The sequence below is a fragment of the Scyliorhinus torazame genome, chromosome 12 (assembly GCF_047496885.1).
Source record: "Scyliorhinus torazame isolate Kashiwa2021f chromosome 12, sScyTor2.1, whole genome shotgun sequence".
Lineage (NCBI taxonomy): Eukaryota > Metazoa > Chordata > Chondrichthyes > Carcharhiniformes > Scyliorhinidae > Scyliorhinus > Scyliorhinus torazame.
Window position 1 is genome coordinate 184,077,815 of NC_092718.1, and position 19,682 is coordinate 184,097,496.

General features: G+C 51.3%; 1 protein-coding gene across 2 annotated transcripts in view; it reads right to left on the minus strand.

Moving 5' to 3' along the window:
- LOC140386789 (sodium- and chloride-dependent GABA transporter 1) overlaps nt 1–19,682 on the minus strand; it is a 177,249-nt gene that overhangs the window by 116,613 nt on the left and 40,954 nt on the right. For both annotated transcript variants that reach the window (XM_072469487.1, XM_072469488.1), the window contains exons 2-3: nt 5,106–5,240; nt 4,049–4,256 (exon numbers count right to left, since the gene is read on the minus strand). In XM_072469487.1, the coding sequence (XP_072325588.1) occupies nt 4,049–4,256; nt 5,106–5,240 (343 nt within the window). The remainder of the gene's footprint in view (nt 1–4,048; nt 4,257–5,105; nt 5,241–19,682) is intronic.

Genomic DNA, 19,682 nt, shown 5'->3' on the forward strand with positions numbered 1-19,682 from the left:
TTGGTCTCCGGCCTCCGCACTGGCATCATCAGCCAGGATCTCAGCGGGTATCCCTGATCCCCCAAGAGCCAATCAGTCATCCTGGGGTGGTCCTCAAAGATGCCAGGGATCTTTGAGTGTTACAGGATGTAGCTGTCATGTGCACCTCCTGGGAAGCGTGCACACACGTGCATGATCCTGAGGTTGTGGTCGCACATGAGTTGAACATTCGTGGAGTGGAAGCCCTTCGGATGCACTTGTGGGCTGTAGCTTGTGATATGTAGCACAAGTCTCCACTCGAGCCCTGGAATGATCTGGTTGCATAGAGGTTCAGGGCTGTGGTGACCTTCATGGCCACAGAGAGGGTGTCCTCCTCCTTCATGGGGTGCCAAGTCAGTGAGGATGTGGCACAGGTGCCGCACTGTCTCTTTGTCAAAATGGAGTCTCCTGCGGCACATGCTATCCATCATCTCCTCAAAAGACCAATGATGCCTGTATACTTTGGGCTGTCGGTGGCATTCCTCTCTGGGTTCCTTCTCTGCCTGATAGGCAGCCGGGTCTTCAGGGTGTGCGGTGGCTCTCTGCACATGGGGGTGCCGCCTCCAGCTTGCGTCGATGCTGCTGCCTTCTCTAGTGTCTGGCTGCCTGGGCTACCACCAGCACTGCGAGGGAAGCTTCTGTAGGACCGACATTACCAGTCACATTGTTATATCTGTAAGGAATTGAAGAAGAATTGACCGACAATCAGTTAGGGCTTCCACCCCAGGATGCTCAAATCCCCAAGCCTTCCCCACCCTTACGTGTCCCACCTTTTCTCAGCGTGCCATCCAGCAAGCCAGTTGTGCTGGGAAACCTCGCTCTGCACACTCGCCCCTGGCCACAGCAGGACTCCCTGGACCACAGGCCCCTGCTGGTAACATCTGGGAGCCCTTGCTCAGATCCCCGCCCTGATCCACACACTTAACTTTGGTTGTCGGAAGATCCACAGTGCTGAAGCCCAGATCTTGAGTGTTTGGTTGTTGGCTTCTGCCTCTATGGTGCTGACACTTCCAGGGTTCAGGAAAACTGTTCAGGCTTCAAAGTTTGATTGAAATGCAATGAAATAATCATCGTCTGAGACATGGCACGTGTACTCACGAGAAGCCACTTGAGAATATTTTGGTTATTAAATGGTCAACCGCACCTTCGTACAAAGAGATGAAACCAACTACTTAACAGCCCATAAATCACACTAACCATTAATCATTAAGGAAAAGGCTAAACAGCTGGCTTTTAAAGCAGACCAAGGCAGGCCAGCAGTGTGGGTTCAATTCCCGTATCAGCCTCCCTAAACAGGCGCCGGAATGTGGTGACTAGGGGCTTTTCACAGTAACTTCATTTGAAACCTACTTGTGACAATAAACAATTTTCTTTTTTCAAAAGGCACTGTGCCATGCACACACAAGTACCTTTCCACTGCAGAATATCAGTACAAACACAAAGCTACAACAGTTTTGTACAAAGAAAACAAACACACTGGATCACCCCTCGAAGGTCCTCAACAGATTGGAGGATCCTTGCCGTGCAGTCGTTTTACATATCAGTACTCAACATACACACAATAAAATCACCAGTAATCTGAAAAAGCATTTCTTCAACACCTTCATCAAGTTCCTCATTTGGATCAATGTTCTCTCTCCCCCTCTCGCAGCTCCCAGAAGTAGACTCCCCAGCAGTGGAAACAGAATTGTGTTTTCCATTGATCTCCCTTCATGGTCGAGTGACTGTGAAACTAACAGCACCTAACTCTGTTTGAAGTGGCCCAGGAACTGTCAATCAAAACTTGATGTTTATAAACATTGCTGTTAGTTTCACAGCTGAGTACTGCAAAGTTACTCAACCGTGAAGGGAGATGAATAGAACAATGCTGATAGCTGGGGTGGGGTGTGGAAGCTGTCAATCACAGCCTAGTAAAATCAATATCAAAGAGAAACAAATGTATGGCTTGCAGATCAAAGATCTGAGGGGGCTTACAACCCGCTGACTGGTTTTCTCTTTCTAGTAACTGACAGGTGCTGCTTCCTGTGACTGAGCCAGCAGGGGCATTGCCCAGGTGAGTACGAACGCAGTAATGTTTCTCACTGCTGCTCAAGACTGCTCCCTAACTTCCAAAAAAGGGTCTCTCTCTTCAGGGGGGTTTCCTGACAGCGGTCTATCTTCTGGGGGTGGGGTGGGGGGGGGGGGCTTCCAGACAGGGGTCTTTCATCTGTGGGGTATCTGGGGGCTTCTCTTTATGTAGGGGATCTCTTTATTTGGGGGCCTCACCGGGGGGTTGCTCTTAATTTAGGGGGTCTCTGTCAGGGATCTTTTTATTTCAAGGGTCTCTGTGGGGATCTCTTTATTTGGGGGTCTGTGGGGTCTCTATAATTCGGGGGTCTCAGGTGGGGGTGAGGTGGGGAGATCTGATGGGGTGGGGTGGACTGGTCTTGCATTGTAGGGGGGGGGAGGGTGACTCTCTGATGGACATTGTGGCAACACCCTTAAAGAGTTATCCCCTTGGCCCACTGAGAGGCCCATCGCATCAAATATGGACTTGTCAAGATCTGCACCAATTCTTGCCCATGTGATTCCTGGTCCAGAGGACAGGAGAATCTCAAGGGCCCGGATAATATGGTTCCCGGCCCGGTAATAGGATGCAAATGGATCTCAAATTTGCATCCTCCCACTGATGCGGTACGCGAACCTCGATCCTGATGCCACCAGGGGGCCAGAGCATCGGAAACGGGCTGGCATCCAGAGCGGAACCCGGGGTGGAATTCTCCGCAATCGGCGCGATGTCCGCCGACCGCCACCAAAAACGGCATGAATCAGTCCGGCATCACGCCGCCCCAAAGGTGCATAATCCTCCGCATCTTGAGCGGCCGATCCCCAACCTTGAGGGGCTAGGCCCGCGCCGGACTGATTTCCGCCCCGCCAGCTGGCGGGAAAGGCCTTTGGTGCCCCGCCAGCTGGCGCGGAAATGACTTTGCCGGGCGGCGCATGCGCGGGAGCGTCAGCGGCCGTTCACGGCATCCCCGCGCATGCGCAGTGGAGGGGGTCTCTTCCGCTTCCGCCATGGTGGAGACCGTGGCGAAGGCGGAAGGAAAAGAGTGCCCCCACGGCACAGGCCCGCCCGTGGATCAGTGGGCCCCGATCGCGAGCCAGGCCACCGTGGGGGCACCTCCCGGGGCCAGATCGCCCCGCTCCCCCCCCAGGACCCCGGAGCCCGCCCGTGCCGCCTTGTCCTGCCCCTAAGAGAGGTGGTTTAATCCACGCCGGCGGGACAGGCATTCCAGCAGCGGGACTTTGGTCCATCCGGGCCGGAGAATCGCCGGGGGGGGGGGGGGGGGCCCGCCAACCGGCGCGGCGCGATTCCCGCCCCCGCCAAATATCCGGTGCCGGAGAATTCGGCAACCGGCGGGGGCGGGATTCACGCCAGCCTCCGGCGATTCTCCGACCTGGCGGGGGGTCGGAGAATCCCGCCCCCGTTTACTCTCCCATGCTGGATTCTGCACTGCATCGGAATCTTCACAACTGGCAGCGCAAGGCGGAGGATCCAGCCCATGATGTCAAAGCCCGTTAGGTCTCGTATCGTTAACGACAAAAGAGCTGGGTAGAGAGAACATGCCCAAAATTCACCAATGGACAATAACCCAGCAGGACCATCAAACCATCTAATAAATGGAACAAAGCTCTGCAAAGAGCACCTGAAATCACAGAAGTCGATTCTTCTTCCAAAGGCTCAGCCTCTTCCAGGTCCAGCAGACGAGTGTCTTCGTCCCCGTGCACAGCTGTTTTACAGGTGAAACTCACATTGCCACGTGGAGCATCTTCTAAACAGGGAACATTTCTTCTGGATCCTAACATTTAAATGACATTATTCATCGGCTTTCATGTTGGTTTGAAGCTCAGGTGGGACCACTGTGCCTCATTGAATAACTCTCTTTTCACAGAGGTAATTCAGGCAACCAACCTACAGAATTATTTAATCCTTTTTCTTTACGGTTCTTTCCTTTTACCATTTTAACGTACATTAACAGAGAGCACTTACTCAAAGAATTGCTGACTCGCTGAAAAAGTGTTGTTGTTGGTGGTCATCCTATCTGTGCAGGTTTCCGGAATATTCCAAGTATTGTTGCAGCTGTGCCAAGGCAGTGGACTCTGAAAGGAGTTGATGAGGTAATAAATGGCCCAGCAGATGATAAGGTTGTAATATGTGGACATAACAAAGGAAATGGCCACTGTTGCTATACCAACACCTATAGGGGAAGAAAATAGAAGACATGTTTGCTGATCCTGAAAGCACTGTATGGAGGAACATTTATTTTTGCCACATTGGAAGGATCGGTTAAAAAAAATTAATTTACGGGGATCTGGGCCTCGCTGGCTCGGCCAGCAATAATTGCCCATCCCTAGTTTCTCTTGAGAAGGTGATGGAGTGTTGCCTTCATGAACCACTGCAGGCCCTGAGGTTTAGATACACTAGCAGTGCTGTTAAGGAGGGCGTTCCAGGATTTTGACCCAGCGACAGTTAAAAATACGGTGATATATTCCCAAGTCAGGATGGTGAGTGACTTGTCGGGGAACCACCAGTTGATGGTATTGTCAGATATCTGCTACCCTTGTCTTTCTTGATGGTAGTTGTCATATGTTTGGAAGGTGCTGCCTAAGGAGTCTTGGTGAGTTACTGCAGTGCATCGTGTCGATGGTATACACTGCTCCCACTGCTCGTCGGTAGTGGAGGGTTTGTGGGAGGAGGAGCAATCAAGTGGCTGCTTTGTCCTGGATGGTGTTGAGCTTCTTGAGTGTTGGAGCTGCACTCATCCAGGCAAGTGGAAAGTATTCCATCACACTCCTTAGAACAAATGCAATCAAGCTACATACCAAGTGCTGCCAGTCCGGTTTATAAATCAACCTTTACCGAAGGAGATATATTTCTTATTTTGGCTCACTAACCTTATATTGTGATTTCATTGTAATTACAGTTCAAGAGCGCTAATTGTATAATATAGCAGCTTAAGTCGTTTTTGAAAAAAAGGTTTGGTTTTTATGCATATATCAACTTCAAAGATGGCTGACAAGTCAGTGAGTGAATCTATTGAACTGACCTTTGAGTAGGGGACAGATTTTGGCTAAGCATTCCACTGGTCCAGTTTTTAAATACTGTCCAACGGATATCTCCAAGTAGAGAAGAGGAATTCCAAGCAGCACAAACATAATGAAGAAGGGAATCAAAAATGCCCCTAGAGGAGATGAAATAAGTTAGAGTAAATTGGTTAAGATTTCAAATTATCCCAGTGGTTTATGATGGCTGCAGTGATGTCGACTGAGGTATACTAGGCCTTGAGCCTTCATCTTAGCATCCAATAAATTAGATTCCTGCCTCCCTTGCCCAGACTTTACTGAGCAAAGTCTCGTTTCGCACCCAAGGACATTTTGCCTCCATTCAGCTTTACATATGATTGGCTAGCTTCATTCCATTTCTGCTCAGACCCTACAATTGCAGGGAATGGGCTGCAGCAAGTTATTACAAATGTGGTAATATCATAGAATTTACAGTGCAGAAGGAGGCCATTCAGTCAATCGAATCTGCACTGGCCCTTGGAAAGAGCATCCTACTTAAGCCCACACCTCCACCCTACCCTTGTAACCCAGTAATCCCACCTAACACTAAGGGCAATTTAGCACAGCCAATCAACCTAACCTGCGCATCTTTGGACTGTAGGAGGAAACCGGAGCACCCGGTGGAAACCCACGCAGACACAGGGAGAAAGTGCAAACTCCATACAGTCACCCGAGGCCGGAATTGAACCCGGGACCCTGGAGCTGTGAGGCAGTGCTAACCACTGTGCCACCAATATCGTAAATATACTAACTCTAGTAACTTAATTCCTATATTTGATACAGTTTGGTCAATCTTTCCCATCAGGTAAGATCATCCATTTCTCCCCATGTCACTGTTTGAGGGACCCTTTCGCAGTCCTTCTCCATGGCATTTGCTGAAAAATCATCTTGTAAAATCATCATCTGATTTTTCCATTTAACCCCTTCATTCCCTTAACTCTCACAGGTGCCTCATGTACAAAGCCTGAATCCACACAGAATGTTCATTCAAACTATCATAAACTCTGCTCAACTCACTTCATCTGTTGAGGGAAGGTTCTGAAAATGCCTTCCAGCATCCCAAATATAAATAAGGTTCCCAAAATAACTGTCCAACTTTGCATCTTATATTATTGATAAGATGTCTCGTTGCCTTCTGAAGGAAGAAAACACCATTGCCTCAGCAGTTTAACAACCAGCACATCCCAGGCAGTGTACACCCATTTCTGTATAAACCTATGCTTACAACTTTTAATCTTGTGGCTATCCAGATAGTCATCCAGTTATTTTGAAATCAATTAGAAAAGCATTAACAATGAAGGCAGAAAACACACACGGCTCAAAATGCCAACTAGGGTGTTGGAGTTCTACAAAGAGGGAAATACCATCTATATTTAAATCAATGTCTTGCTGAGAACTATTTCATTTGGATAAAATATTACGTGATTAAGCAAGGAGCCTATTCTACATACATACTGCTCTGGGAGAAAATCTTCTCAACCTTGCTCAAACTTGTTAATTTTACAGTCATGTTCCCTAGTTCCGTGCTGAAAATCAGGTTGAAACATCTCCTTGCGCTGATTTTTGACAGCATTTAAAAGAAATTGAATATCGCTTTTTCTCACTTTTATGTCGTCACATCAGATTTCGCTCAGAGTTGAGCGGGGTTGATGTTTCGAAGAATAACTTGGAACTCAATTACCAGTTAAACAATTGAGGGCGTGGTTTTGATTTGGGATAGCCTGTTTTACATTTCTCTGTAAATTCAGCTACCAATTCGCTATCATCCTTTTGACATCACCTGCCAATGTCAAAATGACCTCCTTATTGCTCTTCTCGCAACCATCTCCATCCAACACATCAGTGCACCTTGAAAGGAAATGTGGACCAAGCAATAATTGACACGAGCTTGCAAGAGCTCACACTCAGATGTTGTTGTGATGTAGCCAATGCCAGATCAGTTTTTTAAATTATGGCTCCACATTGACTAAATTATTTAAGTAACTGGTTAGTGTTAACCTCTTGGCTTTGTTTTCCACTCTGTGAATAGAAACTCTTTCAATGGTCACAGAATTCCTGTTCTGATGTTCTTGCTTGGTTTAATACACAAATGTATTAACAGTAAGCATAGGAATGTATGGATATCTGTAATGTTACCACCACCTGTTATAGAAACCGGATAATTTTCCTCGTCCTGAGCTCCAGGACCACCAAGAACTTCATATTTAACTTGTAAGTCTCAAAGTTATTCAAATATATGCAATGTTACCACAACTTGTTTGAAATTGTATTCAGATACAATTGAGATACATCCAATAACAGCAAATTACAGTGGATGCTTTGGCAAAGAGTCACCCAGACCTGAAACGTGAGCTCCCTTCTCCCTCCACAGATGCTGTCAGACCTGCTGCAATTGTCCAGTATTTTCGGAGATGTATCCGATACCTGATTGACCATGCTACTACCAATGAGAGCTGATGGTAAAGAGGTGTGCTACCTTGTACAACAGGAGTTTCAGTTAGCTACTGCTGTCTAATTGAAGTTGTAATTTCATCTCGCCATGAAGGCCAACATACCATTTGCCTTCTTTACTGCCTGCTGTACCTGCGCCTGAGAATGCCTAAGAATGCGCTCTATAAGAGTATGTAATGTAAAAAAACCCACCATATATTTATTACAATCCAGCAGTGGCATTTACAAGAATAATTTAACAATGATGGAGCAGATACATTAAATCTTCTGATTTGTCTGTAGTTTGCGTTTAGTGGAGTGGATTAATAGTTTCTAATGTACACAGGTAGTGTTATTTTCTGCTTGTCAACCATTGCTTTAACACTCAATAACCATGCTGTGCTTACATCACAATCATTAATCCCTCACTGCAGATGTCATTGGGAATTAGTTGCAAGGAATATCTGACTGTCAATCTTCACACTGGCATGAAGAACTGCCAAGTGAAAAAGACTAAAACCAGAACAAAACTGCCCCAACACATTCTCGTATATTATTTTCCAAATAAGTAGCTACAATGGAGTATGAGAAAGCTGTAATTAATTTTACAATTCCACTGCCGATGAAGTGGGCTGCTTTATTCTGGATGATGTTGTTGTGCACGGTAAGTGCTTTTGGAGCTGCACTCATCCAGACAAATAAAGGGTATGCTATCACACTCCCACCTTGTGCCTTGTATAAAGGCTTTGGGACGTCAGGAGGTGAATAACTTGTGACACAAAATACAGCCACTGACCTGTTCTTGTCATCTGGCCCAATTGAATTTCTGGTCAATACTGACCCTCAGGGGACTTCTGGTGGTGGCCATGGAGTGAGTGGTTGCGCCTTAAGATGGCTCCTGCCTGAGGTCAGATTCTTTGGCCCTTCTTGCACGTTTTACAAGGCTCTGGCAGGTAGAGAAAGTGGTAATATCAAAGACTAAAGTATCCTCCTTCGGTGGGTAATGTTGAAGAGTTACCAAACGAGGAGTGCGAAGAATAAGGAGCACCACTCGGACCAGGAGGACTCGCATGGCGCAGCAAAGGAAAAGACGGCGGAGGCACCAGTGGTGTCGTTGCCCGCACACTGGTCAACAGAGCAGCTGGTAGAATTCCTGGGAGCCGGGTTTAAGCAGTAAAGGAAGGCAGCGTCAGAGGATCTGACCAGGATAGCAGAGCCTATTCGGGCTGCCCTGGAGAGAGTGGAGCAGAAGCTGGAGGCACAGAATGCATTGGTCCAGAAGGTGAAGGACCACGAGGAACGTTTTGCCTCGTTGGAGGCCAAAATATTGATGACGGCAGAGGGTCTCAGAAAAAGTTGAGGGAGAAGGTCGACGATCTGGAGAATCTGAGGATTGTGGGGGTGTCTGAAAGGATCGAGTGAATGCAGGCCACAAAGTATGCGGCCAAGATGTTTGAGAAGTTGGTGGGGAGGGAGGTCTTTGATAATCCTCCTGAAGTGGGTCGATTGCGCAGGTCGTTGAGGAGGAAGCCGAAAGCGGGAGAGCTGCCGAGGGCGATCGTTGTGAGGCTGCATCCATATTTGGATAAGGAGAGGATTCTGAAGTGTGGGAAGGACACGGGTGAGTCCATCTGGGAAGCCCACACAGACCACAACGACCAAGATTTGGGAGCGGAACTGGCCAAGCGGTGTGCCAGGTTTAATAGGGCCTAGGCGACCCTATTGAGGAACAAGGTGCGGTTTGGGTGCTGTATCCTGTTCGTCTGCGGGTCAAGGATAGGAGACAGGAGCATTACTTCGACATACCGGAAGAAGCGAGCAACATTTCAAGGGACCATGGATGTTTGAGAACATTGGTCTTTAGTTGGCTTCACTTGCATAATGGGCTGGGAGTGTTGTTCTCCAGGGAGTGGGGGGAAAACAGCATGTTTTTGCGCGGGCTGTTTTATTGGGTTTTGTTTTTACTACCCATTCTGTATATTTAATTATGTAAATGTAGAGTTTTGTATGTTTTTTGCCTCCCCGTGTTGGGGGTAGTGTTGTTTGTAATATTAAATGTGTAGGCAAGGTGGGCAATGTGGGGGGGGGGGGTGGGGGTATGGGGGTGGAGGGGCTTGGTGCGGCATGGGGAGTTGGGTGGGGGAAGGGGCTGGTGGAAGGATGCTTTGGTACTGAGGAAGTTGGTCTTTTGCCTCGGGTGGGGGCCATCATGCTAGCAGGTAGGTTAGTTAACGGAAGTGAAGTGGAGGAAGAGCAGTGGAGGGATGGGGGAAGGTGTTGGGTTTTTGGGTGGTGCTGGTCTTCTTTGTATGTGGTATTGGTGGGAATGATGGGCCTGGGGAGATGGGAATTGTTTTTGTGTTTGGGATGGGGGGAGGAGTTGGGGTGAGGGGTGAGTTGCTGATGTTGAAGGGATTGTTGTGGAGCAGTTGGCTAAGGGGGGGAGGGGGTTGGGGGGGGGGACCGTGGCCATCTTGTAAGTTGTAGCAAACTCATCAAAGGACCAAAATGAACTGGACATGTTGGAACAGGACAATCCATTTTAAAAGGACAGATTGCTGTACAAACCATGTGTAGCGCACAAAGACTCCGAGAGACGAATAGAGTGAAGTCGATGAGGCTTTATTAAGCGTGATTGTTTCCCCCGCAGTTCAGTAGTAGACTGCCTGCGGGGGAGGGCTCCAGGTACTTATACTCCACCTTCAGGGCGGAGCTAGAGGTCAACGTCCAACCAGGACCCGGGATCTGTCAGCCAATGACATCATGGCTTCACAGTCCCACATGACCCCTCATGCATACTACCACATTCACCCCTTGTTAAAAATGAACCCGGCGGGGTGATGCTTCGCATGGTGGTAAGGGTTTACAAGGCTGGTCCTGGGAGGAAAACTTTCGCATGTTATAACAGTATGTACAAGGTTTTTTTTTTGTTTCAAACTATTTACAGTAATCGTCAGGAAAAGACAAAATGTTCTTGTTAAAGGTCCACATTGTACTGTTAGATCGATGCCACGAGTCGGTCGGGCGGTCTGGTCGTCCGTGTCGATCGCCTCGGCCCCGGTGGTGGTGGTGGTGCTTGTTCCGGTGTTGTCGTCTCCGGGAGCCTTACGGTTTCAGCTTGGGCTTCATTCCTGGTCGGGCCTGGGAGGAGGACTGATCCTCCTGGGAAGGGGGCGGTCGCGGGGTGCGGCGGTGGCAGGAAGGAGGGGGGTTGGGTGATTGGTGTCAGGGGGGTGTGTGTGTTGCCGGCGGGCGCCAGATCTCGCAGAGAGACCGTGTCCTGTCGGCCGTCGGGGTACTCCACGTAAGCGTACTGCGGGTTCGCGTGAAGGAGGTGAACCCTTTCGACCAACGGGTCCAACTTGTGCGCCCGCACGTGCTTTCGGAGCAAGATGGGTCCTGGGGCCGCCAGCCAGGTCGGCAGCGACGTTCCAGAGGAGGACTTCCTGGGGAAGACAAGGAGGCGCTCATGAGGCGTTTGGTTAGTGCTAGTACACAGTAGTGACCGGATGGAGTGGAGGGCGTCCGGAAGGACCTCCTGCCACCGTGAAACTGGGAGGTCCCTGGACCGTAGGGCCAGTAGGACGGTCTTCCAGACCGTGCCGTTCTCCCTCTCTACTTGCCCGTTCCCCCGGGGGTTGTAGCTGGTCGTCCTGCTCGAGGCTATCCCGTTGCTGAGCAGGAACTGGCGCAGCTCGTCACTCATGAAGGAGGACCCCCTGTCGCTGTGGACGTATGCGGGGCAACCGAACAGTGTGAATATGGTGTTCAGGGCTTTAATGACTGTGGCCGCGGTCATGTCAGAAAAGGGGATGGCGAATGGGAAGCGGGAGTACTCGTTCACCACATTAAGGAAGTATATGTTGCGGTCGGTGGAGGGGAGGGGTCCTTTGAAATCCAGACTAAGGCGTTCAAAGGGGCGGGAAGCCTTAATCAGGTGCGCACCATCCGGCCTGAAAAAATGCGGTTTGCACTCTGCGCAGATGTGGCAGTTCCTTGTGACTGTACGGACCTCCTCTAAGGAGTATGGGAGGTTGCGGGACTTGATAAAGTGGTAAAACCGAGTGACCCCCGGGTGGCAGAGGTCCTCGTGGAGGGTTTGGAGGCGGTTAATTTGTGCGTTGGCACATGTGCCGCGGGATAGGGCATCGGACGGCTCGTTCAGCTTTCCGGGACGATACAAGATCTCGTAGCTGAAGGTGGAGAGCTCGATCCTCCACCTTAAGATCTTGTCGTTTTTGATTTTGCCCCGCTGTGCATTATCGAACATGAAGGCTACCGACCGTTGGTCCGTGAGGAGAGTGAATCTCCTGCCGGCCAGGTAATGCCTCCAATGTCGCACAGCTCCCACTATGGCTTGGGCTTCCTTTTCCACTGAGGAGTGGCGGATTTCTGAAGCGTGGAGGGTTCGGGAGAAAAAGGCCACGGGTCTGCCCGTTTGGTTAAGGGTGGCCGCTAGAGCTACGTCGGAGGCATCGCTCTCGACCTGGAAGGGGAGGGACTCGTCGATGGCGCGCATCGTGGCCTTTGCGATATCCGCTTTGATGCGGCTGAAGGCCTGGCAAGCCTCTGTCGACAGAGGGAAGGTCGTGGTCTGTATTAGGGGGCGGGCCTTGTCTGCGTACTGGGGGACCCACTGGGCGTAGTATGAAAAAAACCCCAGGCAGCGTTTCAGGGCTTTTGAGCAGTGCGGGAGGGGAAATTCCATGAGGGCGCGCATACGTTCGGGGTCGGGGCCTATTATCCCATTGCGCACTACGTAGCCCAGGATGGCTAGCCGGTTGGTGCTAAAAACGCACTTGTCCTCGTTGTATGTGAGGTTCAAGGCTTTAGCGGTCTGGAGGAATTTTTGGAGGTTGGCGTCGTGGTCCTGCTGATCGTGGCCGCAGATGGTTACATTGTCGAGATATGGGAACGTGGCCCGCAACCCGTGTTGATCAACCATTCGGTCCATCTCTCGTTGGAAGACCGAGACCCCGTTTGTGACGCCAAATGGGACCCTTAGGAAATGGTATAATCGCCCGTCTGCCTCGAAGGCTGTGTACCTGCGGTCACTTGGGCGGATGGGGAGTGATGGTAGGCGGACTTGAGGTCCACGGTGGAGAAGACTTTATATTGGGCAATCCGATTGACCATGTCGGATATGCGGGGGAGAGGGTACGCGTCTAGTTGTGTGTACCTGTTGATGGTCTGGCTATAGTCTATGACCATCCTTTGCTTCTCCCCTGTCTTTACTACTACTACCTGTGCTCTCCAGGGACTATTGCTGGCCTGGATTATGCCTTCCTTTAGTAGCCGCTGGACTTCGGACCGAATGAAGGTCCGGTCCTGGGCGCTGTACCGTCTGCTCCTAGTGGCGACGGGTTTGCAATCCGGGGTGAGGTTTGCAAACAAGGACGGGGGTTGCACCTTGAGGGTTGCGAGGCCGCAGATAGTGAGTGGGGGTATTGGGCCGCCGAATTTGAAGGTAAGGCTCTGTAGATTGCACTGGAAGTCTAATCCCAGTAATGTGGGGGTGCAGAGTTGGGGAAGGACGTAGAGCCTGTAGTTTTTGAACTCCCTCCCCTGCACCGTTAGGGTAACTATGCAGAAGCCTTTGATCTGTACGGAGTGGGATCCTGCAGCTAGGGAAATCTTTTGTGCGCTGGGATGGGTGGTCAAAGAACTGCGTCTTACCGTGTCGGGGTGGATAAAGCTCTCCGTGCTCCCGGAGTCGACTAGGCATGGTGTCTCGTGCCCGTTTATCAGCACCGTTGTCGTCGTCGTCTGGAGTGTCTGGGGCCGAGCTTGGTCCAGCGTTATTGAAGCGAGACGTGGTTGTAGTAGTTGAGCGTCTTCTTCGAACCCCGTGGAGCCGTCGACACTGGGGTCCGTTGTTGCCGTCCAAGATGGCGTCGGGGGTGAACAAAATGGCTGCCCCCATGCATCGCACATGGCTGGGGGGTCACAAGATGGCGGCGGGGGTCACAAAATGGCCGCCCCATGCGTCGTACAGGTCTGGGGTGGTCCAAGATGGCGGCGCCCTTCCTCCCCTCGTGGTGGCCGGGACCCAAAATGGCGGCGTCTGCGGGTCGCACATGGGGCGCTGGGGGGGTTGGGGAGCGTTAGGAACGCGCGGGGCTCCCTCATCTCTGGGGACAGCGGTGGTCGGGACCCAAATTGGTAGCGCCGGCGGGTCATACGCGGGGGGGGGGGTTTGGGGGGCGTTAGAGACGCGCAGAACTCCCTCTTCTCCGGGGAGAGCGGTGGTCGGGACCCAAAGTGGTAGCGCCGGCGGGTCATACATGGGGCGCGGGGAGGGTTGGGGAGCGTAAGCGGCGTGCAGGGCTCCCTGTTCTCCCGGGACCGCGGTGGTCGGGACCCAGAGTGGCTGCTCCTGCGGGTCGTACATGGGGCGCTGGGGGGGGGTTGGGGAGCGTAAGCGGCGTGCAGGGCTCCCTGTTCTCCCGGGACAGCGGCGACCTCGCGGGACCGGCACACAACCGCAAAATGGCCCTTTTTCCCGCAGCTCTTGCAGATCGCTGCGCGGGCCGGGCAGCGCTGCCGGGGGTGTTTCGCCTGGCCGCAGAAATAGCAGCGGGCGTCCCCGGTGCGACTTGGCGTTTGGACCGCGCAAGCCTGTGGGGTGTCCGGGGGGGGGGGGGGGGGTGGGTTTGTCGCGACGGGTACGTACGGAGCCCAATGGGTATTTCGCGCGGCCACGTCTAGGGAGGCTGCTAGGGCCCGTGCCTCTGAGAGTCCTAGCGACTCTTTTTCTAGAAGTCTTTGGCGGATTTGGGAGGAGTTCATACCTGCCACAAAAGCATCGCGCATTAACATGTCCGTGTGTTCATTTGCGTTCACCGACGGGCAGCTGCAGGCTCGTCCCAAAATTAGTAGCGCGGCGTAGAATTCATCTATCGATTCTCCGGGACTTTGCCGTCTCGTTGCGAGTTGATAGCAAGCGTAGATCTGGTTTACTGGGCGGACATAGAGACTTTTTAGTGCTGCGAACGCCGTCTGGAAATCCTCTGCGTCTTCGATGAAAGAGAAAATCTCCGTGCTTAACCTCGAGTGCAGGACCTGTAGTTTTTGGTCTTCTGTGACCCGGCCGGTGGCCGTTCTGAGGTAGGCCTCAAAACAAGTCTGCCAGTGCTTGAAAGCTGCTGCCGCGTTCACTGCGTGGGGGCTGATCCTCAGGCATTCCGGGATGATCCTGAGCTCCATAGTCCTTTAGTCACGCTTAATAAATTGTAGCGCACAAAGACTCCGAGAGACGAATAGAGTGAAGTCGATGAGGCTTTATTAAGCGTGACTGTTTCCCCCGCAGTTCAGTAGTAGACTGCCTGCGGGGGAGGGCTCCAGGTACTTATACTCCGCCTTCAGGGCGGAGCTAGAGGTCAACGTCAAACCAGGACCCGGGATCTGTCAGCCAATGACATCATGGCTTCACAGTCCCACATGACCCCTAATGCATACTACCACACCATGTCTGCAGGCAGACAACTGAATCAGGACAAACAGGCCGTGAGTCATGAAACTGGCTGATCTCATTCGAAGAGAGGCTGTTGAAATGCAAATCACTTGCTGCCCTGGCCAGACGGAACCACAATACCTTAATGGGATAACAATTAAAAAGTTGTCTCCAGCGACCATTGTCAAGAGACCAGCAGAAACCAGAGACATTGCGAGGTTTTGTAAGGGCACTGATTAAAATCAAATTACATTATGACACCTTTTGATTGGGGAACTTAATCACTTCCATCCTGTCAACAAACAGGAAGGCTTCCTTTGTCCAGGAACTCACCTGTGGGAGGGGTCAATATTTGACCCATTCAGGGTTTTGCCCTTAAAATGACAATCTGAGGAATGGTTGGGGGAACTCTACTCTCCTGCCTGACACGCTTCGCCTTGCTGAAAACAGACCACGAGAACCGGAGGAACAACAGCCGCAAGGATCGGCCAGCTTGGAAGAAGATCTAAAGAAATCTATGCCAACGTTTTTTTTTAACTATCCGGTCCCTGGAGTGGATATATTCCTCCAGCTCACAGAAAACTCCCAATTAGTATAGTTTGTTGAGGTTTGGGGTGGGTGAGTGAATATATCTGTGTACCTGTGTTTGCGGGCCCTAAAGTAAATCTGAGTAAGCTGTAAGAATTTTTGATGTGCCGTTTAGTCTCTTGTTTTACACATAGTATTTCATAATCGGTGTTTGTGTGTGGGTTAATCTGAGTTGCAGAAGACTTAATTTCTCTTGAATAAATCAATTATTTTAAAACTACCATTATTGTAGTCTCACCTTCCTTTCACTGTCCGCTCTGGTCAAGTCACAAGAATTGCCAGGACATAATCCCATAGTCAAGGACCAGAAAAGGGAACCTGAGTGCTTCAAATACACTCACTCAAGAGAGGCTACTGGTTAGGACTGAACAGTGGTCCCTCTTTCTCTCTCTCTTGTGAAGTTGCACTAGTGGGGCACTTCCGGGTGACATTTCACCATCACAGAAGAGAGGCTCACACAGGCGTAGGTGGCAGTCAAGGTAACTGGTGTGGCATAAGTACAACCTCACTGGTTAGGTATAAACAGTGAGACTTGTCCCCTCTCTCTTGCGATGCTGTCCCAGTGTGACACTTCCGAGTCGTGGTTTCAATACCTGCAGGAGACACCCACAGTTATCTGTGACACCCAATACCAGCCAGTTGTGGAGTAAAGGAAACCCTTTTCGTTACAATGGCGACCGCGGTAGGACTACGGTGGACTGGAATTTGTGACTTACCAGAGGGGGTGAGAGAAAGGAGTAAAATGGAAGCGAGGATCTCCTCCTATTTATTCAAGAAAATTAATCTCACAAAACCGTGGGTATTAGCTCTCACAGGAGTGGAGCAACCAATATAGGCTGCAAGGGAATGGACAGAGAGTAAGAGCCACAATAAAAACCAGGTAAAGGCAGTCTGGCTAGTATACTTGTCCCAACAGGTAGCAAAAATGGAAAAGCAAATTATTGAGTTGGAGAGTCAAATTAAGGTAGTACAGGGAAATGCTGAGGAAAGCTCTAGGGCAGATGAAAGGCTCTATGAAGAGTTGTACGAAGCCAAATAGTTCATTCAGCAGGTGAATGAGTCTAACCGGAATACCCAAGGGTACCTCCAATACCAAGTAACAGAGGCAAAGGAGTGGGAGAGAAATTTCCAAGAACTCGATGTACAGGGTACCAACAGGTACGGAGAATTAGAGGGGAAATTTGAAGATATCCAGGCAGTGTACAGGGTAGCCTGTAGTGAGCTGGGTGGGAGCGACCACAGACCTTGTCAGCTGAGGATCAAAAACCTGGAAGAGGCTCTGTCCCAGGCAAGGGGACGGATCTGCCTGATAGGACCGGGAGGGTCCCCAGGTGATAGAGGGCTTCAAGCAGCAGACGATTCCCCAGGGGAAAGGGAGGTTAGGCCGCCTCCTGAGGCGCCGGTAATGTGTCCGGGTCGGAAGGTGGGGTTTGGGCTGTCCAGGGAGGGACAGGTCCAAGCGGGGTCAGGAGAGCACCCTCAGTTAGCGGCGTCTCCACCATGTGTTAGCACACCAGGGGGTGGGGTTACCAATCATGGTGGGAGAGCCGGAGGTAGGAGAATTAGAGAGGCAGCAGCCCTAGGTAGGGCAGATGTGCCCGGTAAGACAGCGCAAGTACGGTGCCCCAGTGGGACAGGCAGCCGGGGGACCGCTAGAAAGTGACATTATCATTCCCCACGGGACGCATAGACTAAAGGGAATGGTGAATGACTGGGATGAGGTGGAAAGGGTAAAGTTGCTGCCGATGACTTTGGATTCCTATCTTTGCAAGGCAGTGACCTCCCGGGAAGGAGGAAGACCTGCAACAGTGGCGGCAGCGCAGACTGCTGTTTTGGAGGCCCCGGGATTAAATCAGGGTAGCCCATTTGTGAGGGTGTGGGAGACAAAACAACATGGTAGCAGAGTCCCCAGACATGTTCGCAGACAGGCTGTGGACAGTATACAAGGGTGCGTGCGGGGCCCCCCTTGACAGGCAGAATTTAGATGGGAGGGCAGCCCACTGGCTTAAAACACGAGTGGCTAACTGTCTCCCCAGGATTAGAGCCAAGGCAGAAAATTGGGTCGACCCGCAAGACCCAAATCTCAGGGAAGATGAGGTGATCCGTAAGCTCACCCTGGCATACCGGAATGGGGAAAGGGATGAGGAAAAGCCCTCCAAGGGAAGGGTGCACGAGATTGCACCAGCACCCCAAAGAGAAGGGAGTGGAGACAGGAAGGCAGCAGAATCCAAGACAAAAGGCCGGTGTGCGATGGATGTGGGAAACCCGGACACTTCAAGAGGGATTGTAAGAGCCCAAACAAGCAAGTTGAGGAGAGGGCTCCTGCAGTGATAACCCCAATGCCAATGGGGAACCAGGATTGGGGATGATAAATCTGAAGGATTTATTATCATATTTGCAATCTAAAGCCGTAGAATCAGGACAGGTAGCCATGGCAACAGGCCAGGGTGCACCAGTAGCCATACCTCAGACACTCTTGTGACTGCCCTCGAAACAGCCCACTTATCTGTGCCCACCAGAATCTGACCCGTGTGGGATCCCCCAGCTAGAGGGGAGTCACTTGCTGGACACAGGTGCCTCTAGCACCATAGTCCACACGGACAATCCCCAAGAATCCCCTCTCAAGGCAGCCCAAGGGTTAAATGAGAATTTTAAAGGGACAGTAGTGCAGGCTGCCAGCCTGAGTGAAGGGTTTAAGGAGACAGTGTTGAGGGCGGTAAGCCTGTGTAAGGACACAGACTCCAGCCTTCCACAGGCAGGTAAAGACAGAAATGGCAGAAGGAGAGGAAATGGAGGTGTCATCTCTGGTGTGGGAACCCCCAGTCAGGCAAAAGAGTAGCAGGGTCTCAAAACCCACAGTAAGGTGGTCCCCATCACTAATGACACCTAGGATCAGGGCCAGAAACAAGAGGGCCAGCAACGAAGGGGGGTCAGCTTTGGCAGGGAGCCCAGGGGGACCCCGAGATCCGATAGCAGAGGAAGTAAGAGGCAGGCAGGCCCCCCAGAGAGAAGAGTTCTGGCTAGCGCAGCCCGGCCAGCCAGATGAGTGGCCTCACCTAAGTGAAGGCAGGTTTTAAGCTGGCCACTCAGAGACGGGGGGCATTGTACATCGTATTTGCTTTTTGGTCCTTTGGTTTTACAGATGGGGCACCTGACGATGTGGATCTTGATGGCAATGGGCATACAGGTGTGTGCCGGGCGACAAGGGGACACAGAAGAGCCCCTGGTCAACAGGTGCGCTGGGGGCAGGGTGTGGTAAACCACTGTTGTACCTATATTAGAGGATGTACGGTAGAACCTGCACTACAGGTTCACCTGTAGTCTCTTGGTTGAGGGTGGCCGCCAGAGCTGCATTGGACGCATCGCTCTCGACCTGGACGGGGAGGGACTTGTTGATGGCGTGCATCGTGGCCTTTGCAATGTCTGCTTTGATGCGGTTGAAGGCCTGGTGGGCCTCTATCGTCAGGGGGAAAGTTGTAAACTGGATCAGGGGAAGGGCATTGTCTGCATAGTTAGGGACCCACTGGGCGTAGTAACTAAAAAACCTGAGGCAGCGCTTCAGGGCCTTGGGGCAGTGAAGGAGGGGGAACTCCATGAGGGGGCGCATGCATTCAGGGTCGGGGCCTATAACTCCATTTCGCACTACGTAGCCGAGAATGGCTAGACGGTTGGTGCTAAATACACATTTATCCTTATTGTACGTTAAGGATTTTAGCGGTCTGGGGGAATTTCCAGAGGTTGGTGTCGTGGTCCTGCTGGTCATGGCCGCAGATGGTGACGTTATCGAGATACGGAAACGTTGCGCGCAAGCCGTACTGGTCAACCATTCGGTCCATCTCACGTTGGAAGACCGAGACCCCGTTAGTGACACCGAAGGGAACCCTTAAAAAATGATAGAGCCGCCCATCTGCCTTGAAGGTAGTGTATTTGCAGTCGCACGTGCGGAGGGGTAGCTGGTGGTAGGCAGACTTGAGATCCACCATGGAGAAGACCTTATAATGCACGATCCTGTTTACCAGGTCGGATATGCGGGGGAGTGGGTATGCGTCCAGCTGCGTAAATCTGTTGATGGTCTGACTGTAGTCAATGA